This window comes from Cibotium barometz, chromosome 7 (assembly GCF_041138505.1).
Source record: "Cibotium barometz isolate CiBa-2024 chromosome 7, ASM4113850v1, whole genome shotgun sequence".
Lineage (NCBI taxonomy): Eukaryota > Viridiplantae > Streptophyta > Polypodiopsida > Cyatheales > Cibotiaceae > Cibotium > Cibotium barometz.
In genome coordinates, this window is record NC_141052.1 from 38,839,349 (window position 1) to 38,861,064 (window position 21,716).

At 45.5% G+C, this 21,716-nt stretch overlaps 2 protein-coding genes across 5 annotated transcripts in view; one reads left to right on the forward strand and one right to left on the reverse strand.

Moving 5' to 3' along the window:
• Positions 1–2,013: 2,013 nt before the first annotated feature.
• LOC147636977 (transcription termination factor MTERF5, chloroplastic-like) overlaps positions 2,014–21,716 on the forward strand; it is a 30,347-nt gene continuing 10,644 nt past the window's right edge. For 3 of the 4 annotated variants that reach the window (XM_086800580.1, XM_086800578.1, XM_086800577.1), the window contains exon 1: positions 2,020–2,433. In XM_086800580.1, the coding sequence (XP_086656706.1) occupies positions 2,085–2,433 (349 nt within the window). In that variant the 5' untranslated portion in view covers positions 2,020–2,084. Of the gene's footprint in view, positions 2,434–2,535; positions 2,619–21,716 lie in introns of all 4 variants that reach the window. The other variant, XM_086800579.1, reaches the window with a different exon arrangement.
• LOC147636978 (uncharacterized) lies at positions 11,597–12,336 on the reverse strand. Its single transcript, XM_086799879.1, has one exon. It carries the CDS (start codon positions 12,334–12,336, stop codon positions 11,701–11,703), a length of 636 nt encoding a protein of 211 aa, XP_086656005.1. The 3' UTR covers positions 11,597–11,700.

Here is a 21,716-nt window from a genome sequence, read left to right on the forward strand (position 1 = left end):
CCAAAATGGCATGCATTTGATGAAGGTCTCCAGGGCATGGCCCTCAACATCAACAAGGGCCAGACTCTTCATTAGATACTCGCCTACTACAAGTGGGTACAGTGGATGCAAGGCTGCAAATGCTCACATTCAAAGATATGTTCAAAATAGCCTTTTGGACATCCTACAAGGCCTTCACTAAGCCACTCGGTACATGAAGTCATGCTTCGACTTCTACTAGAACTTCAACGGCTTCTAGCACTAGCCTCCCCTTGAGCTTCATTGTCAATTCCGAGGATGGAACCATGATAAGGGAGGAGGGTACGTTAACCACGTTGGGTAACATTACTCCGAATACGTGGTAACAACATCTGCACAATGTGCTTCATGTAAAATGATTATGGAAAATCTCCGAGCTTGCAGCTTGTGTAATGCTAGACAATGGTCAAAATTGAGCTTACAACTTGTGTAATGCCAGTAATGTATACTTAGACTTAGCCAACACTAGCTTATTGGGCCCCCCCTGACATTCTTGGACGATTGGGCACTGTATATATGAGTCTTGTATATAAGGCAATTTAAAAATGAAAAAGGACATAATCCCATTCTCACAATTGAGTTTAAGTTTCTTGCTCTTGTGATTGAAGTTGCTTAAGTTGCTTGTATGCTTTCTCTTCTTCTTTGTTGTTGCATGCATGCTTAGGGATTGTGTGTGTGAGTGACGATGTTAATGCATGCTTAGGGATTGTGTGTGTGAGTGACGATGTTAATGCATGTTCTCTTCTCCCTCTTCTCCCTCTTGCTCCTCTCACTTATCGTGGCATTGAAGTAGAGGTTGAGCTTTCCATAGCCTGGTCCATAGATCTCTCTCTTTTCACCCCACCCAATTGCAAAGCTCCTTTGTAGAGTGACAACCAAGGAGGCAAGGTTGAGGACCCTATCTCTCCACAAGAGAAGGTTACTCTATCAAGAGTGGCTAGAGGTGCAAACCGGTAAGACCCTTGCATTCTTCCTCTCCTTCTCCCTATCTTGTAAGGCTCAAGTATTCTCTCAAATCAGATGAACACATGTCAAAATTCTAACACAAGTGCACTTCAAATAGCATTCTTGTTTTTGTGTTTATAAGCAATCGAAATCAAGGTTTCTTACAATAGTCTTATATCGCTCCATAAAGTTGTCTATATTTCTTAGTACCAACACTAATTTGTTGACTTGTTAATACCAACACTAATTTGTTGACTTGTTAATACCAATTAAAACAACCCCTCATCTCTCAAATCGGTGGCTCATCACCCAACCTTAGCTTTGTTCAAGGCCCCCATAAGCTAGACCACACCACGACCAATCTTTTTCCCAAACCTCAATGTCTAATACATCTGAGTCCCATCGACTACTACTGATGCCTTAGGTTATGGCCAAAGACTAACTTAGCTTTGTTTGAGGCCCCCCTAAGCTAGTCTCGCCACACCATGACCAATGTTTTTTCCCAAACCTAGATGTCTAATACATTCGAGTCCCACTATAATGAAGGCTCAAGCTATGGCCAAAGCCTCTCTTATGTTTTGATTATTGACTAGACTAGACTAGCCATGCTGTGCCTCAACAAACATGTTAATATACTCTCAAATCTCTAGAACTCTACATTTTAAATGTACATAAGAAACCATAAGCTCCCCAAGCCTTCTAGTTCTTCTTAGATAGCTTGTGTAGTCCCCAACCTTTCTCATTCGAAAAGTCTATTTTAGCCAATAACAAAAAATTAAAAGCTACCTTGAAATAAATGCTGAAATAGAGAGAATGCATTAATTATAACTAGATATTCGCCTTGCTAGTAGCTATCAACTTTCAATGTACTAAACTCTAATTAATGGCCTACTCGTCCTATTAAATTCACAATGAATTCTTATAGGCATTAAAGTAAAATTGAATTCACATGTAAAGTCCACCTTCACAAATAGGATTGTCAAGTTGACTCCTTGAGAAGTAACCCACTGTAGTTCATCTTCACAGATTTTAAGAAGGAACCCAAAGGGCAGGACAATAAAATGAAGACTTAGTATGAAAACACAACATGCTTTTTGGGAGTGCACGTGTGCTTGTAGGCTATGCGTGGGTGCTTATGCTCATGTAGGTGCATGGACTCGATTGTTACCAAGAAGATGCCTGTGTGCTGTGGATTCCGGATCTACCAAATGTTGGAGACAGTTCCATGTGCGCGAAGGGGGCTTCCGGCCGTGGTAGATCTTCAGTCCACGGTAGGGCTCTCGCCTTGGCACGTGCGCAGGCCGTGTGGATACTCCAGCTGCCAAATGTTGGAGCCAGTTCTATGTACGCGAATGGGCCTTCCCACGGGGCTGAATCGTCAGTGCTCTGTAGGGCTCTTGCCTTGGCACGTGGGCAGGCTGTCATCAGGCATGTCGAGAAGATGCCGATTCATGTGTAACAAAACTGAGGGTAATACTCCTTTTATCTATGTTTTGTCATTGTGGGATGCTTCAATGTAGCCTTTCTGCTTCTTGTTTTGAAAGTCATGTCGGTCACTCTTGTACAAAGCAGGGAATACACCCATTCTGCATGATGGGTGACCAGCGGTAAGGGCAGGCCCAACCCTGGGATTTGAAGGCCGTCCAGATGGACAGGTAAACCACTTAGAAGAGGCGGCCACTGTTAGTTCAACACGAAATCTTAATTACCTTGCAAACCCGTGTTCATCTGTGTACAATTTCTGGATTAGTGGACATATTAGTGGGCATAGCATACAAACTAATAACTTCCATGAATAGTTACGCCAATCGCAAAGTAGTTACAACTATCTCAGTTGGAAATAGCCTGGTCATTTTGGTAGGGGGTCTACAGTCACATAATCAGCATCAGGTCCCTGATCAACCTGTGGTTATTCTACCACAAAATCCTTGAAAGACATGAAGGATTTAGTAGGATATACAATTTGCAGCACGAGTGCAATGGTCACAGCATGCTTCAAACCTCAGAAGGTTTGACCCAACTCGTGAGTTATTTTGACACACCTCGCTATGGGCTGCCTATAACAGCCATGTGGGCAGCGCACAGGTCCCCACAACCCCGGAGGGACTGTTGGGGACACTTGCCACTGGGACATTGGGACACTGCAGCAGTTTGATCCAAAAGACTGAACTCGGCCTATGAGACAAATCAGTGTACCTGTGTGGGATATCCTCTGTCATCCCAACAAAATGAAAAAGTACTGAACTAAAAAGCTGAATCTCTGTCATCCCAACAAAATGAAAAAGTACTGAACTAAAAAGCTGAATGTGGGCGTGCAATAAGTACAATGAGTGGGGGAGGGGATGGAGCCTACTACTAGGAGAATGCAAAGCTATATGCATGGAGTACAATCATGATATGCAACCTAGCTAGCTCCATCCTGTACCATACTGGGGGTATAAAATGGTATACATTAATGAAGGGGGTGTCCACAGCTCCCTGAAGAACATGCCTGGGTCTGCTCTGAAGCAAGCGAGTCGCTCTGCATCCTCTCTGTGAAACTGAGCTCTGATCTCTGTCATCTCTCTCTGGTAGAGGCATGGTGTCCGAAAGGCAGGTGTCCTTTGTCTCCTACGGGCTCTGAGTGTCTCTGCTCTCTGGAGAGTAATTCCCTGCTTTGTAGGGATTGGGAGTGGGGTGGATCTCTGAAAAAATGTAGTAATCTGTGTCTGTCGTCCCCCCTTTGGAGTTGTCTGAGCCTGTAATGATGTCTCTCTGTGACGCTGTATGTCTAGAATGAATCTCCCCAATATGCGCTGGTCTGCTGCCTCAAAGAGCTGGTGTAGGGAATGTGGCTCTCTGAATAAAATGGGATATCTCTCTTTGATGGCTGTATATGCTTTGCATCTGCGTACATAATGCTCCTCACTCTCCACCTCCTCTCTGCACAATCTGCATACCCTCTCCTCTTGGGGGATCCGTGCTGCTCTGCCAGTCTCGATCTGCAATCGATGTGATGAGACTCTAAGCTGAACAATAGCTACTCGGGAGCCATGTGGTAAAAAGCCCTCCATGTATATAGGCCTCTCTATAAATCAATCCATCATCAGTGATACTCATGAAGTGATCTCTGTAGTATAGCATCCTCGGTGGAAGAGGCTATGGAGGCGATATCCATGTCTCTCGTGTATAGAGCTGCCATAGGTCCTATCTCAATACTCTGTTCCTCTCACTATGAGAGAGACGGATATGTGGTGCATCCCTGTCATACTAGAATGGTGGTAGATGATCCATGTCTAGGCCATGCTGTGAGAACCAATGTGTGACCTGTGCATACCATGATCATCCTGGAATATGGCCATCATAGGAGGCGCAACAAACTCTGCTCGGATAATGTCATGAGGTACTGACGGTTTGCTGCTATCATGCATGCCATCATGAGAACCTGTGGTCTCTCTATCTGTGTCCACTAATGGGTAGCAAGGCCTGGCGCCCATACCGCTGCTCCATACATCAGTGCCGGTGTGACTAATGTGTCAAATAGCCACCCCTTCGTCCAGGGCTCCTAAAAATGATTGGTGGCACTGTCTCTCTAGCATAGCCAATGCTGCATATCCCCATGTCAATCTAGCTCTGGTTGCTGAACCCATGGTGAAGCGCGTGGTTGTTGCAAAGAAGGTAACCCTTAGGTACACGGATGATGTCACCACCTCCACCTGGCGTCCTGCGAGAGTGAATATCAGCCGACTCCTGCCTTGTCTCGATGTATGAAAGACCATAACCTTGGTCTTCCCAAGGTTCACAGTAAGACCCCTCTATGTGCAGAAATCATCGAGTGCATGTAGATGCTGTTGTAGACCTCTTGGAGTCTCAGACACTAATACAATATCATCAGCATAAAGCATAATATGTACTGAGGTACCTGCTAGATCAACTCCATCTCCGCCTCCCCGTGTAATGAAGTCAGCCACCTCATCAATGTATAACCCAAATAGCGTGGGGGAAAGCGGGCATCCTTGCTTCACACCAATGGTGCTAGCAATAGTCTCGGACATACCTCCTGGGCATCTGACTCGTCCAAAAACTTGCTCATATAATGCATAGATGCCCCATGTCATATCTGCTGGTATGCCAAGAGACTGCAGGCATTGAAAGAGCCTCTCTCGTGGTACTGTGTCAAATGCCTTGCGGAAATCCACAAAGCAGCAATAGAGCTTTCTCTTCCTCACTCTAGCCTGATCAATCATACATCTCAAATTGAATACATGGTTAGTGGTAGAGAAAGCTCTCTTGAAGCTTGCCTGCCCTGATGAGCGTAAACCTGCTTGCTTAGCATATAAGCTAAGCTCTTGCTCCAACCCTGCACCATAGAGTTTGGCCAACATGTGGCCAACCATAATCGTCCTGTAGTTGCTCGGATCGAGCATATCCCCTGTTTTGTGGATCGGCACAATGGTGTGCATCGTCCACTCCGCAGGCAAACCCTCTGCTAGTGCCCTGCTAAACATGTGTGCAAGAAAAGGAGCCAAAGAATCTACTGCATATATGAGATGCTCACCTTGTAGGCCCATATGGTTGGTGGCCCGTCCATATTGGGTCCCAAATACCCTCTGTAGGCCCCCACCACGAATCGTGTATTTGCTTTATTAGAATGATGTAAATTAGTAAAATAAAGAGAAAATCTTGACATGCACTTTTCACCTTGGTTGAAGTCTTCCCGTTGGTTGTCTTGGCCCTTGGAAGTGTCAACCCCTTGTGAATTATGAGATTCTTTCATCGTTTTCTTGGCTGGAATATTTATACCTCCTCGGCCCTCTAGTCGGCTGCCTCTACTGGAGTCGGGCTGCAGAATATTCCTCACGACCTGCTGTAAATAGCATTAAATGCTATTATAGCCATCGTTTCACACCCAATATTGGGCTAGCCCTTATGTGCATTACTGCTGGGCTGCTGGGCTGCCTGTGTGGACTGCCCCACACCTGGCCGACAGGCAGCAAAGGGCTTGGTGCCCTGTCAGCTGCCTGGCCAGAGGCCCCTCCAGCCCAAGGCATGGCTGGTGGGCACAGACTGGGCCCTCCTGGCCCCTTTGCGGTGGTTCTACACCTCCCCCATGCCCACACTCAGAGTTTGTCTTAGCCCTGGGGTAGCCCTATGGGCTGGCCCCATCTCTACATGCAAGCCTACATGCCTACAGAAGTCTGGCATCCAATTGCAAACCAGATACACAAAACATCTAACATCATTCTAGAGGGAGACTAAGCACGGACTGGCACTGTGTAACCGCTCCCTACAGGAGGTTGACAAATCAGAAGATAAAATACACATATTTTAGATCATTTAACTAATTCAAACAATGGACAACACTTGCCACATTAAATTTGAAAATAACAAAGAACACTTGACACCATCACTGGGGCCGGAAAGGGCCACCACTCCCCCTCCCCCTCAATACTGTTGTATTTCTTGGAGTATTTATTTGTACAAGTGTTCACGGGCCCTAGGCCAGATTTCTCCATAACAAGGAGTGAATACAATTGGTAACCAATGAAATGTTGTCGGTGAAGAATCTGTGAGGATTACTGTTATTACTTAGTATTTCATCCACTTATCTGTGTATTTAAGACTGAAACTGAAAGTAGACTCGAGAGACTTGAACACAGATGTTTGATTGATTGAAACTGTGATACAACAGGCTCCTTATATAGGAGTCCAAGAGACGAATGAAAAGACACATCCTATGACCAATAGTCATGACTCTAGGCGAAGAGACACATCCTTTGGACGAATAGCTGCAACCATTGGGTGAAGAGTTGCAACCTTAGAGCGAAGGGGTGTGACCAGTCATCGAAGGAGTGTGGCTCTTGATGAAGAGGCATGTCTCTAGAGCGAACAGTCGTGACCATCCGAGTGTAGGGGTCCTCTGTAATCATGTCACTTCAGTATCTGTAACCATGAGGAGACTGTGTATAATGAACTAAGTCACAATCGTGACATTCCCTCCCATTTAAAATAAAACCCATGTGATTAAATGAGAGTCGGTCGTCTGCCAAAGAATTCTTGGAGGAGTTGAGGATATTGTTGCATTTCTTCATCTGTCTGCCAAGTAGAATCTGACTCATCCAAGTCCATCCACTTAACAAGAAATTCTGTAATAATCTTCCGTCTTGTTTCTTTCTGACGAACGTCAAGAATCTTCTCAGGAACAAGAATAATGTGATCATCTTCAATCTCAGGAACATAAGAAGATAACTCCGGAATAGATGAATCTCCTTGTATGTATTCCTTGAGCCAAGAGATGTGAAATGTCGGATGAATTTTTCCCCAAAATGGTGGAAGATCCAACTTATAACTGACAACTGAAATCTTCTTTATAACTTTAAATGGGCCATAGAAACGCGGTCGCAACTTCGGAAAGACTGACTTTACTGTCTTATATCGATGCGGTGCAACATAAAGTAAAACCAAGTCACCTTCTTGAAACTCAGTATGCCTTCTGTGCTTATTCGCATACTTTTGATATTTCTGCTGAACATGAACCAGTCTGTCTCGAACTTGCACAAGAATATCTTGCATTTCTTGAATCAACTGATCTGCTAATGCCACCTTGTGTTGAAGAACAAAGTTTGTAGGCACAAGCGGACTGTGACCATATGCTGCTTGAAAAGGAGTCATTCCAGTGACTGAATGCGGAGAATTATTGTAAGCAAACTCCACAAGAGGCAAATATTCTTTCCAAGAAGCTAATCTTGTCTGAATATAATGTCTAAGCATTTCTTCCAAAATTTGATTTACTCGTTCTGTCTGTCGGTCTGTCTGAGGATGATAAGCAGAACTGAACAAGAGATTCGTACCAAGAGATTTGAATAAGGAAGTCCAAAAATGTCCAGTAAACTTCGGATCTCTGTCAGAAACAATAGATCTTGGCAATCCATGAATTCTGAAAATATGCTGTACGAACAACGCTGCAAGATCTGGAGCAGAAACTGTCTTCTTGCAAGGAATAAAATGTGCCATTTTGGAAAACCGATCAACCACTACTAAAATTTGAGCATTGTCTTTCTGCGAACGCGGCAAAGTAGTGATGAAATCCATGCTTAGGCTTTCCCATCTTTCCTGAGGAATTGGCAAAGGCTGAAGCAATCCTTGAGGAAGTTGTCGTGAAGCTTTCATAATTTGACAAGAGTGACAAGCTTTAACAAACTTAATAACATCCTGTTGCATCTGAGGCCAAAAGTATGTTGCTGATAACAGACGATATGTCTTGTTAATTCTAGGATGAGCTGCAAAGGGTACTTCATGATGCTCTTGAATAAGGAGTTTCCGCAAAGATGCATTGTGAGGAACACAAATGCGATCCAAGTAATAAAGTAAATCATCTGCAATTGTATATGCGGCAAACATATTCATTTCTGCAACAGTAGGATGAAGAGATTTGAGAGCTCGAAAGACATCTCCAAAGTCTCTATCTGTCAAATACTCATGCTTAAAACATGCAGGAATCTCCATCTGCACATTTGAGATAGCAAAGTTCGTAGCTCGAGGCATGCGGCTCAAAGCATCTGCTACCACATTCTGTAATCCAGGAACATAGAGTATCGCCATGTGAAAATTCGCCAAAAATTCAACTCATCGTCCTTGACGAGGATTCATCACTGGCTGAGTAAAGATGTAGGTCAAAGACTGATGATCTGTCTTAACCACTGAATCTGCACCAAGAAGATAATGCTTCCACGTTCTATAAGCATGAACAATTGCCAAAAATTCCTTGTCATAAACGGGATATCGCATTTGAATAGCCGAAAATTTATGACTATCAAAAGCAATAACACGATCATTCTGCATAAGAACGCCTCCAGATGCTCTATCCGAAGCATCTGTCATGACGTCAAACGGCTGAGTTGGATCCGCAATAGCCAAAACAGGCGTAGTTGTCAACGCATGCTTAAGATCATTAAAGGACTTTTCAGCTTCAAGTGACCAGCGCAATTTATCCAACTTTGTAAGGGCCGTCAAAGGAGCAGCAATATCTGAGAACTTGGGAACCTTGGTGTGGTAAAAATTTGCTAATCCCAAGAAAGATCGCACATCTGAAATGGTAAGTGGCAAAGGCTAATCAACAATGACCTTTATCTTCTTAGGATCAACTGCAATACCATGTCCAGAGATGATGTGTCCAAGATATTCCACATGATCTTTGAAAAACTGACTCTTCTTCTTGTTGATGTACAAGACATTCGTACGGAGTACCTCGAAGACAATCTGCAAATGCTGCTTGTGATCTGCTAAAGTCTTACTGAAGATCAAAATGTCATCCAGATAAACGATGACAAACTTATCCAAGTAAGGACCAAAGATGTCATTCATCAAAGTCATGAAAGTAGCTGGGGCATTGGTTAACCCAAAAGGAATGACCAAAAATTCATAATGTCCATACTTTGTTCTGAAAGCTGTCTTATACTCATCTCCAATTCAAATCCTGATTTGATGATAGCCTGACTTCAGATCAATCTTCGAAAATACCTTCGCACCAAGCAACTGATCAAAGAGCTCATCGATGCGAGGCAAGGGAAACTTATTCTTAATTGTCTGCTTATTAAGGACACGATAATCAATGCAAAGTCGCATAGATCCATCCTTCTTCTTGACCAATAAAACTGGAGCACCAAAAGGACTTTTGTTTGGACGTATATAACCTTTATCCAATAACTCTGCCAATTGTCTCTGAATTTCTTGAGATTCTGAATAAGAAACTCGATAAGGAGCTCGAACTGGCGGTGGTTGTCCAGGGATTAGATCAATTGTATGATCTACAGAACGTCGAGGAGGCAATGTCGTTGGCAGCTCGTCAGGAAATAAATCCATATAAGGTTGAAAGAAGGGCTGCTGTAAATAAGAAATATCTGATGGCGAGGATTCCGATTGGTCAACTGTATTTTCTTCTGCTTCTCGCAACATAACTAAGGCAGAAGTGCTGTCGCGTTTACGCTGACTTGCATAGCAGAAACCACAGTAATCGGCTTAGAATTAAACAGACCTCGTAATTCCATTTCTCGATGATTATGATAAAGTCGAATGGAATGATCTCTAAAGCTGATCAAAGGATCATACTCATATAACCAAGACTGTCCAAGAATCATGTCATAGTGTGACAAAGGCATAATAGAGAAATTCAGCTGATCCTGATAGTCCTGAATCTGAAAATGCAACTGCTGAATCCGTTTACTGCAATGCAAGAAAGAACCATCTGCAAGTTCCACTTGGAAAACTTCCGCACTCTGCTGAGTAGGTAATCGCAACTTGCTGACGAGAGTAGTTCCCACAAAATTAGTCGAGCATCCACTATCAACAAGAACATTGATAGGATGCTGGCCAATAAATTCCAATAAGCTCAAAACTTGATTGGAAAGGTTAACAGGCACTGAAGTATGGTTGTGGGCATTTAACATTAAAGCACTGACAACTTTAGAAACTCGTACTGCATGAACCACCTGCTTGCCTTTTTCTGGCGCAGAAGGATGATGAGGATGTCCATGTTCACCTTCTGGGAAACATTCCATGTTGGAATTCTGGCGAGAATTACGCTTTGGGCACACATACCACCTGTGTGGTCCATTGCAAATTGTGCAAAGACCTGGAGGGTTGTCTTGAGAGGTTGAAGGTGCCGATGTAGAGGCTTGCTGACCTGCTGAGGTATCGCGGCGAAAATTGCGGCGATTGTTGGGCCGGCGACCTTGCCAGTTGCGTCCTCGATTCCGATTGTTGTTGTTGGAAGAGGATCCTGTTTGTGAGGCTGCTGCCTAACCTGAAAATCTAGGCCGAAAGGGTTGTTGCCGAGTAGATTGCTGACCAGAGGATTGGGAATATTGAGACTCAAGTTGGGATAAATTTCCTTTGCGATTGTGCTGGGAGAAACGAGCACTGTTTGAGGACCGATTGCCAAAGAAGGATGTCCTGGGTTGTCGTCGTAGATCTCCAAGGCGCTCTGCGTAGGCAATGGCAGCATCTATGGTGAGAGGGTTAAACTTCTGCACATCTTCCTGTAAGTTGGGTTCAAGCCCATCGATGAAGCTGTGTAGCTTGTCAGCGGGGCTGAGGCTCTCAATTTCCAGAGTTAAACGTTGGAACTCTGTGATATACGTAGCTGAGGATCCTGTTTGCCTCAGGCAACGGAGAGCAGACCGGGCATGGTAGTCCGCACTGGCAGGTTCAAAGGCCTTGCGGAGGGCGCGTCAGAATTTATCCCAAGTAGGAGTGTGCTTACCATCTGCAACACGTCGTTGCTACCATAGAAGTGCTGTATCCTTGAGTAGTGAACTGGCTAAAGCCACCTTCTTGCTTTCGACCAAATCGGTATTGGTCAAATATACCTCCATTTTGAATATCCATTGGTCAAGCACACGCTTGTCGCGGCGACCATTATAAGGGGCAGGCAGTTTGACATCGAGTTTCTTTTTTTGTGCAGCAGTAAATATTTTATAAAGAAGTTGGAGTTCTGCATTGTTTACCTCGGCAGCTGGATCTGGTTCATCTTCATTTTCTGCTACCGAAGTCTCTGAAGAAGATGGTTGTGGATCACTGGCTGGTGTGCGCGCTGGATGGGGCCGCTGTAACTGGTCGAGTCGTCTGTTGATGGTAGAGAGACTTGTCGAAAAAGTCTGTTGAAGTGTCTCCATTTGCTCGCGTAATGATGTAATGGCCTGCATTTGCTCGTCTTGTTGCTGGCCCTCCTCCTCTGAGATAGATGGCATGTTGGATCTGCTAGAGTGAGTAGCGCGGAGAAGCTGGTGAAATATGTGGTACTGCTGGAGGAGAGAGTGACAGTGAATCGTCTCCCAATTCTGCTAAGAAATTGGAGCCTAACTCCGAAGGCTCGTAGTCTTCTACCTCGTCGACAGGAGGTGTCTCTGCAGGGGTTAATGGAGTGTAATCTGGCACAATGAGCTCGTTGTATACTCGAACCAAGGGCTGAAGCGAGATGATCCGGTTTACTGCATCCACACGGCACTCGTCCAGGGAATATGCAAGATGTGGGTACCGTCCCAAAATAAACTCGTAATGAGCAAGATGGTGTGCTGGACACGTCAAGTAAATATGCCAGATCACCCACGCCTGTAACTGAGTGGCGTGGCGGTGACTGACGTATAATAAATAGTCCAGGGGACCTGGTATATGAACTGGAGCCGGAACAAGTTCGAGGGCCGGAACGGGTGCGGGTTCGGGTGCCGGAACAGGCTCTGCAACAACAGGTTCGGGTAATGGGGCGGGCTCCGGTGTGGGTGTATCGGATATAATAATTATTTCCGGGGCTGGGCGAGGATTCTCGGGCAATATGGCTTCCGGGACCTCGTCTATGTACGAGATGTAAAGCTCTGGCTGATTGCTGTTGGGTTCCATTGGACGCCGGGTTGAGAAGGTGAATGTGTGCCAGAGTGGAGAGAATTCCCTGGCGTGACAGCGTGGGAGAGGAGCGAACCTTCCCTGGAACAGCGTGCGAGAGGAGCGAATGGGCTGGCCGGCTGACTATTTCGTTGCGCTGGCCCCATATTCGCCTCTTTTTTTTTTTGACTTATCGAAAGGGCACGTAAGTTAATAAAAAGGGCCGCCCAAGTGAATTAATGGGCTGGCCGGCTGGGAAGGTTGCCGTTTATTAAACCCAGGAAGGGCTGCGTGTAGAAGGTGATGGGGAGAAACCTGTCAATTAGGGTTTAGAGTTCATTCATGGGAGACATACACAGAGAAGCAAGGGAGAGAGAGAGTTGTGGGGATAAGTCAACTCATAAAAGCATGAGTGTGTGACTCCCCTATCACACATGTATATTGCACTAGTACACATAGTGCACTTAGTACATTAAAAGTACTAAGTGTACTATGTACTATAACTTATGGGCTTGTACACACTATAAGGGTGGGCATAACGCCTTTACCCCAACAACCTCCCACTTAAAGGCAAAGTGCCCTTAAGTAAAGGAAAAGAAAAAATCAGCATGTACATGATAATATACAAGGCCATATCAAGGCTGAAAATGGCCTCATCCAATGCCCATCAAGTGTCTGCAATGAGCAAACCGCTCCGGAGGCAAACTCTTCGTCAACAGATCAGCCGGGTTGTCATCCGTATGAATCTTAACAAGCTGAATTTGCTTGTTCTCTATCACCTCTCTGATGAAGTGATACTTCACATCCACATGCTTCGTCTTTGCATGAAAAACAGGGTTCTTTGCCAACTGAATGGCACTCTGACTGTCACAATGCAACAATGGAATATCCCCTGTATAGCCCAAATCAACCACTAACCGAGATAGCCATAATGCCTCCTTGCAAGCCTCTGTGGCTGCAATATACTCGGCCTCTGTAGTAGATAAGGCAGTGCACTTCTGCATCCTGGATATCCATGACACAGCACCTCCTGTGAATGTAAATACATAACCGGTAGTAGACTTCCGGTTATCTGGATGACCGGCATAATCCGAATCCGTGTAACCATGCACTAATGCATCCTGTTTGCCAAAGCAAATGCACAAATCCTGTGTGCCCTTCAGGTATCTCATGACACCTTTCACTGCTTCCCAATGCTTCTTGCCAGGGTTGGCCATGTATCTAGAAACCACTCCCACTGCAAATGCAATGTCCGGCCTAGTAGCAACCATGGCATACATGAGACTGCCACAAGCTGAAGCATACGGAATCTTGGCCATATCAGCCCTGTCTCTATCTGACTGTGGGCTGTCCATAGCACTGAGTTTCACATATGGAGGCAAAGGAGTACTAGCTTTCTTCCCCCCGTCCATATTGAACCTCTGCAAGACCTTGCCAATGTATTCCTTCTGAGACAAATACAACACATGCTGATTTCTGTCCCGAAGTATCCGCATACCCAAGATGTGATTTGCATCACCCAAATCCTTCATATCAAAGGTTTGATGCAGCCTCTGCTTCAAAGCATCCATCTCTTTACGAGATTTTCCGGCAATCAACATATCATCAACATACAAAATGAGAATCAAGAGACTGCCATCCAAAGCTTTCTTGGTGTACAAGCAGTGATCTATGTCACTTCTCCTGAATTTCTGTGATTTCATGAATGTATCAAATTTATGATACCATTCTCTTGGTGCCTGTTTGAGCCCATAAAGACTCTTTTTCAGCTTGCATACAAGCTTCTCCTTTCCACTTACTGCATAACCCTCTGGCTGCTGCATATATATCTCCTCATGGAGATCACCGTGAAGAAAAGCAGTCTTCACATCCATCTGAATCAAGTCCAGATCATCATGCGCAACCAAAGCCAACACAGCTCTAAGTGTGGTCATTTTGACCACTGGAGAGAAGATCTCCTCAAAGTCCACACCATATTCCTGCTTAAAGCCCTTAGCCACTAACCTGGCTTTGTATCTTGGCTTTGCATCTGGTGCAACTTTGAGCCTGTATACCCACTTGCATGGCAAAACCTTCTTGCCTGCAGGCAAATGCACCAACTTCCATGTTCCATTTTTATGCAGAGAATCCATCTCTGACTTCATGGCACGCTCCCATAGAGCTTTGTCTGCCCTCTGTAAAGCCTCTTTATAACATGAGGGCTCCCCACAGTCAGTAAGCATCAAATAGTCAACCCCTGGAACAAACCTGTCAGGGGCTCTGGAGGGTCTAGTGGACCTCCGTACCCAATGACCATCATTTGCAGGTTGCTGTCCAGCCTGCATATCACCCATTGGTGGCTCCTGTTCCATGCCATAAGGCTGAAAAATCATGCCCGGTATCTCCTCTAACTGTGGTATATCCATAGGGATATCTTCTGCCATATCTGGCTGTCCATTTGGACCATTTTCAGCACCATTTAAGGGCTGGTTTTCCTGCTGTAATGGCTGATTTACAGCCCTTTGTTGTTGTCCATGATGTCCATCATCATCAAAGATGACTCTGCCAGGCTCCTGTTGCCTTGCAGGCTCCTTATACATGCATGTTTCATCAAAAATGACATCATTGCTGCGTATGATCTTTCTATTTATGGGATCCCAAAGTCTATACCCCATTTCACCTCTGTCACCATATCCTAGGAATATGCATTTATGAGACTTAGGATCAAGTTTGGTGCGCATTTCCCTGCGTATGTGCACGTACGCAACGCAACCAAACACTCTCAAGTGCTTGTATGACGGAGGCTTCCCTGTCCATACTTCTTCTGGCACTTTCCCACCAAGCCTCGTGTTAGGTGACCTATTTATAAGGTGAACGGCTGTCATAACAGCTTCAGCCCAAAAACCATGAGGTAATGCAGCATGTGACAACATAGAACGGACCTTCTCCTGTATGGTCCTGTTCATCCTCTCTGCTGTCCCGTTTTGTGGAGGATCATAAGGAGTAGAGAGCTCCCTCTTGATGCCTTTAGCATCACAAAAGTCCTGAAACTGTTTGGACGTATACTCTCCACCATTGTCGGAACGCAAAGCCTTCAGTGTTTTGCCAGTTTGATTCTCAACAAGAGCAACAAACTTCTGAAACACTGAGAATGTATCACTCTTCAAACGAAGAGGATAAACCCACACCTTGCGTGTGGCATCATCAATAAAAGACACAAAGTATTTTGCCCCTCCCAAAGAAAGCTGAGGCATCTCACATACATCTGTATGCACAAGCTCTAACTGAGCATCTTTCTGTCCAAGAGCTTTCTTGTGGGGGCACTGTAGTTGCCTACCATATATACAATGCTCACAAAACTGAAAACTTGAAAACTTTAGAGAAGGCAAGTAACCCAAACGAGACAATTGCTCCATTCCCTTGACACTCATGTGTCCCAACCGGCTATGCCACATAGAAATTTCCGGCAGCTCGGTTGCATTTACATTAGCATGGTGACAAACACCTGCATGCATGAAATAAAGAGTGTCCACCTTAGAGCCTCTGGCAACAACCAGTGAGCCCTTACTAATCTTCCACTTTCCACTACCAAATGTGGTAACATAATTAGCATCATCAAGCTGTCCAGTAGAAAGCAGATTCTTCTTGATCTCAGGCACATGCCTGACATCATGGAGCATAAGCTGTGAGCCATCTGAAAATACAAGCCTCACATCACCTCTGCCAAGAATTTTGCATGCATGGTTATCACCCAAATAAACCACTCCTTCATTGCCAGCAGTGTACCTGACAAACAAGTCTCTGCAACCTGTGACATGAAAGGAGGCACCTGAATCAATGATCCATGAGTGCATACCATGACCACCTGTAAGAAGTGAATGGGCATCAAGTGAAGAAGTAAATAGGACCTCATCCTCACAGCCACCTGCATGTGACACATTGATTTCTTCGATCTTGACTCCACTTTTGCCCTTTGGCTTTACATCTTTGGCTTCATCCTTCTCTTTGTCTTTGCCTTTTCCCTTTTCTTTTTGATCATTTTTCCATTTGTAGCATTGCTTTTTGATGTGTCCCTTTTTGCCACAATAATGGCATTCCAAATCCTTTTTGGAGCGAGACTTGCTCCTTCCCCTTTCTTGGCTTTTCCCCCTTTGCTGGGATCTCCCACGTGCATTCATTGCATTAGACTTGCCAACAGAGTTGTTTTTCCTGTTCATCTCTTCTTGAAGAAGAGCACCCTCAACATCTGCATATGACAGCATAGCATTCGAATTGCTAGTGGCTGTCCTAAATGTGTCCCAACTCTCTGGCAAAGTGCATAACAAAAAGGTGGCTTTGAACTCATCGTCCATCGCCAACTTTTGATTGATGACCTGGCTGACAATACCATTAAACTCATTGAGATGGGCTGTCATAGAAGCCCCTTCCTTCATCTGAAGACCTATGAGTTTCTTCAACCAATACACTTTGCTTGAGGCACTTTGTTGGGCATACAAGTCCTGCAATCTCTGCCACATTCCCCAAGCTGTCTTCTCTTCACGAATGCTGAAAAGTAATGAGTCTGACACAGACAACATGATAGTAGATCTTGCCAGCTCATCCATATCTTCCCACTCTTCAGCTGTAAGAGAAGCGGGCATCACACCCCTTTCTTTGATAGGTTTGTGCTGCTTTTTCTGAAGCAACACATTGTAGCACTGGGTTTGCCAAATATCATAGTTATGCGAGCCTTCAAGCTTCTTGATGTGAAGCAATGAAGAGCTCTCACCTGTGGTTGCCATAGCAAAATGCAACCTGTAATGCCTGACTCCCTGCAAATGTGCAAACACTGCACCCAAAAGATGTGCAAACACTGCACCCAAAGCACACAAAGTGCTAACAAATGTTCTCCCAAGCTTTATCTCCCACTGCGGAAGCAAGAATGCAACTTTTCTCCCACTTTTTGTGATGAAAACACCAAAATCTGGTTGCTGCAGATTTTGGACAGCACCTTAAATGTGCTCTTTTGCCTCTCCAAAGTACTGTACAGCAGTACCAAGTGCTCACCAATGATGTACCAAACCTGTACCGGCAATTTCAGCAGCTGAATTTGAACCTTTTGATCACTCAAAACAGTGTACAGCCATGTCAAAACATGCACAAAGCTGTGCCAAATCTGTACCAGCAGGTACAGTAGCAATAAATGCTCTCCTGGCTGTCCAAATGAGTGAAAATCAGATTTTTACAGTCACGAACACTGCATAAAACAGTCCCGAACAGAAATTGGGCAAAAGCCCCTTGACTGCAAGCTGATTTTTGAGGATTCAAGGCATAAATGGCTTGCGTGCTGCTTTGCCAAGCTCAACAAGCATACGAACTTGAAAAGCCCCTTGATTTGAGATCAATTTCTGATCATGCATGGTACATTGGCGCACATGAAGGCATCCAGAGTGTTCACGATGCTTCCCCCTGGCCACATATACATCAAATACATGAAAGCCCCTTGATTTACAGGCACATTGAGTGCTTGTAAGGCATCAGCACATTAACCACAGCATCAAATGCGATCGCCTGCATGCAAATCAACACAATCGGCACAAAAGCCCCTTGATTTGCACTGCAATTTGCTGCAATTTTGCCCAAATGTGCGATTTCTCACATCATACAGCATGTATGAGTGCTTAATTGCACAATTACATCAAAAGCCCCAAATTTCGACATCCAATTTCCTGCAAATTGATCCTGATTTGACCAATTTCCTGCAAATTTATCCTGATTGTGACCAATGTCACCCAATTTTGCCAATTTTGCTCAAAAATTGAGCAATTGGGCACCTGTACCTGCTCAATTAATTGAATTGATGAGAAATTCCCAAAATTGAAGCAAAATACCTCTGATTTTCTGAATTTCTCTGAGATTTGCAGGCGAATTTGGTGCTGATGCTGATGCTGATGCTGATGCTGGGGAGCCTCTTCAAGCGTGCTGCAGGAGTCGTGGAGACACAAGCTCTTGACTTGTCGTTGCTGCGCTGAATGGTTGGGCAGCTTAGCTGCGCCTGTTGGGCAGCTTAGCTGCTGCTGCTTGGCAGCCACGTGGGCTGGCTTTAGGTGGTAAAGCTACACGGCGCTGGCAGCTGTGCGCTTCCGCCTGCGCTGTCGCAGTCGCAGCCTAGACTTACACTCCTTCCACGCTTACGACCTGCTTTCGCTCACGCTTCGCCTGGCTGATGACGTCTACACGCTCAAGCCTTCCTTCGCCACTCGCTCGTTGCCTCAGCCACTTGCGCTACACGCGTTGTGTGTTCGCCCGACTACGCTCACGTATTGCTGCTGTAGGCGCCTATACGCTTCGTTCAGTTGGCTGCGATTTTTGTGGCTTTACGCCTAGCGCCTGTACGCCCAGCGCTATCTCCACCAGCAGCGCTAGTCTTCGCCAAGCGCTGACTTAGTTTAGCTTCGCCTAGCCTTGTGCCACGTGCTCGCCCAGCCTGAAGTCGACAGTCCTGTATTCGACTTCTTCTCCTCTGTTCTCTTGCAAGCTTCTGGCTGCCTGCTGCGACTCTGATAGGCTCACACAGAAGAAAAACGACCAGCAGCTCACACAGAGGCAGGAAGAGGGAAGAGGGAGGGAAGACCTTGCTCTGATACCAGTTGATGGGGAGAAACCTGTCAATTAGGGTTTAGAGTTCATTCATGGGAGACATACACAGAGAAGCAAGGGAGAGAGAGAGTTGTGGGGATAAGTCAACTCATAAAAGCATGAGTGTGTGACTCCCCTATCACACATGTATATTGCACTAGTACACATAGTGCACTTAGTACATTAAAAGTACTAAGTGTACTATGTACTATAACTTATGGGCTTGTACACACTATAAGGGTGGGCATAACGCCTTTACCCCAACAGAAGGACCTGCGCTGGCTGATTTGCATGACTAGCGCTTTATTGCACAAGCGGCCAGGAGGTGCGCAGCCATGGGGAATAGCGAAGAGGTGCCATCTCTTGGGAAGAGGTGTGATGGCTGCGGTGAAGAGGCACCAGCGCTGATGGAGGAAGTGCGCATGAAAGGGCACGACCCGATGAAAAGGCACACAAAGGGTTACCGGCAAGTCACCTCCACACACATACTGGGTATGCCCCACACACACATCTTTGTATTTGTCTTATGCATGTGTAATTAATAAAGAAGTTTTAGGGTTACCTCATACTCGTAAGTGTAGGTTCCATCTTTCTTCTGCTTCCATACAACGCCGGGTAGGGGAGTAGAGCGGAGAGGGTGAGAGGCTCACAACCGTAGGCCCGGGAAAAAATTTTGCTCTGATACCACTGTGAGGATTACTGTTATTACTTAGTATTTCATCCACTTATCTGTGTATTTAAGACTGAAACTCAAAGTAGACTTGAGAGACTTGAACACAGATGTTTGATTGATTGAAACTGTGATACAACAGGCTCCTTATATAGGAGTCCAAGAGACACGAATGAAAAGACATCCTATGACCAATAGTTATGACTCTAGGCGAAGAGAGACATCCTTTGGACGAATAGCTGCAACCATTGGGTGAAGAGTTGCAACCTTAGAGCGAAGGGGTGTGACCAGTCATCGAAGGAGTGTGGCTCTTGATGAAGAGGCATGTCTCTAGAGCGAATAGTCGTGACCATCTGAGTGTAGGGGTCCTCTGTAATCATGTCACTTCAGTATCTGTAACCATGAGGAGACTGTGTATAATGAACCAAGTCACAATCGTGAAAGAATCAGTTGTCGGAGTAGACCAAGTCACAGGTAATCTAGGTGAACACCTGCCCTCACTGGTCTTGTAGAACCGTGCACCAAGAGGCACGCCCGTACTAACGCTTGGCAAGGTGAAACACCACGGAGGGAGTAATACCTAGTGCTCCTGAATCAGCTTTGCTTCCAGTTTTCCTCATACCCCAAATGACCTTTATTGGCTCCTCCAAAATGTAAGGGCGCGGCCAGGGTAATCATGGAAAGAAATCACCGGCCTGATGGCCTTATTAATGAAGGCAATAGGGGGTGATATTTTGCCTGACAAGACTTGTACAAACAACATTGAATTTTAACAATTAGTGAATGTGAAAATACAAAGATAAATACGTGACAAATATTCAGATTCATTTCTCAGGAAAGAAGCTCATCCCCTTTTTATTGCACTCCCAAATTGTAGGCAGATCCTGGCAACAATAGATGTTGGACAGCAGCTGGTACAACTGCAAGTACAATTGGGTATAGGCTCAGCAGGTACAGGTGTAATATGCGGAAGCTTCGGAGAAGGATCGGTACTTCAAAACTCAGAGTCGTTGTTAACCAGGACTTCGTCTTCAGTACCAGAGGCGAATAGAGTGACGGAGTCTTACCAGGAGATCCTAGAGTCCGTTAAAGATAGATTGGCTAAAGCACAAGAGGCCTACACTCGACAGGCCAATAAAGACCGAAGGGACATGAAGTTTTCGGAAGGGGATTGGGTGTATCTTCGGATTATGAAGCAAAGATTGAAGCAAGTGGGCAAGCGATGCCCAAAGTTGTCTTTCAGGAGCTTCGGACCATTTCCCATCCGGAAAAAGATTAATGAGGTGTCTATGCAGTTAAAGCTACCTCCGAGTTGGACTATGCACGATGTATTTCATGTCAGTTGGTTAAAGCCATATGCAGGTCCACCCCCTTCAGAGGTCAAAGACGAAGCGGAACCAGACATTATTGATAAAGCAGAAGTAATGGTTCCAGAACAGATCCTTCTGCACCATTTCAAGCATGGCTCAGGCCGAAGACTACGACAGTTTCTCACGAAGTTTCAGGACCGAGGAACTCATGAAGCGGTATGGCTCGACAAAGAATTTTTCGAAGACTATCCGGCATTTTTGACGGATTATTTGGAGGCTATGCAGCTTCCGTCAAGTTAAGCAGAAGGGGATGTCACGTGCATCCCGCACTTGGATGCCACGTAGACATTTCTGTACAGAAGGTGCAGGACCTGGGATGGTGAACTGGTCCCATGTGAGTCCAGTCCGGGACGAGTCAACCAGGGATCCATCTCAGTCGTCCGAGGTCAGGTGTGCATTGTCCTGCACATGAGTCCAAGGTCAGGTGTGCACTGTCTTGCACATGAAACAGTGCCAGTCCGCGCTGTGAGTCTCCCTCTGGAATGATGTCAAATGTTCGGTGTGTCTAGTTTGCAACTGGATGCCAGACCTCTGTGGGCATATAGGTTTGCATGTAGAGATGGGGCCAGCCCATAGGGCTACCCCAGTGCGAAGAGTTGCACCCTTAGTGTGGGCATGGGGAGGTGTAGAACCACCCCCAAGGGGCCAGGAGGGCCCAAGTTGTGCCCACCAGCCATGGCATGGGCTGGAAGGGCTGTCGGCCAGCCCTAGTGCTTCTGGACAGGCAGCCGACAGGGTTAGAAACCCTACCCAACAGGTCG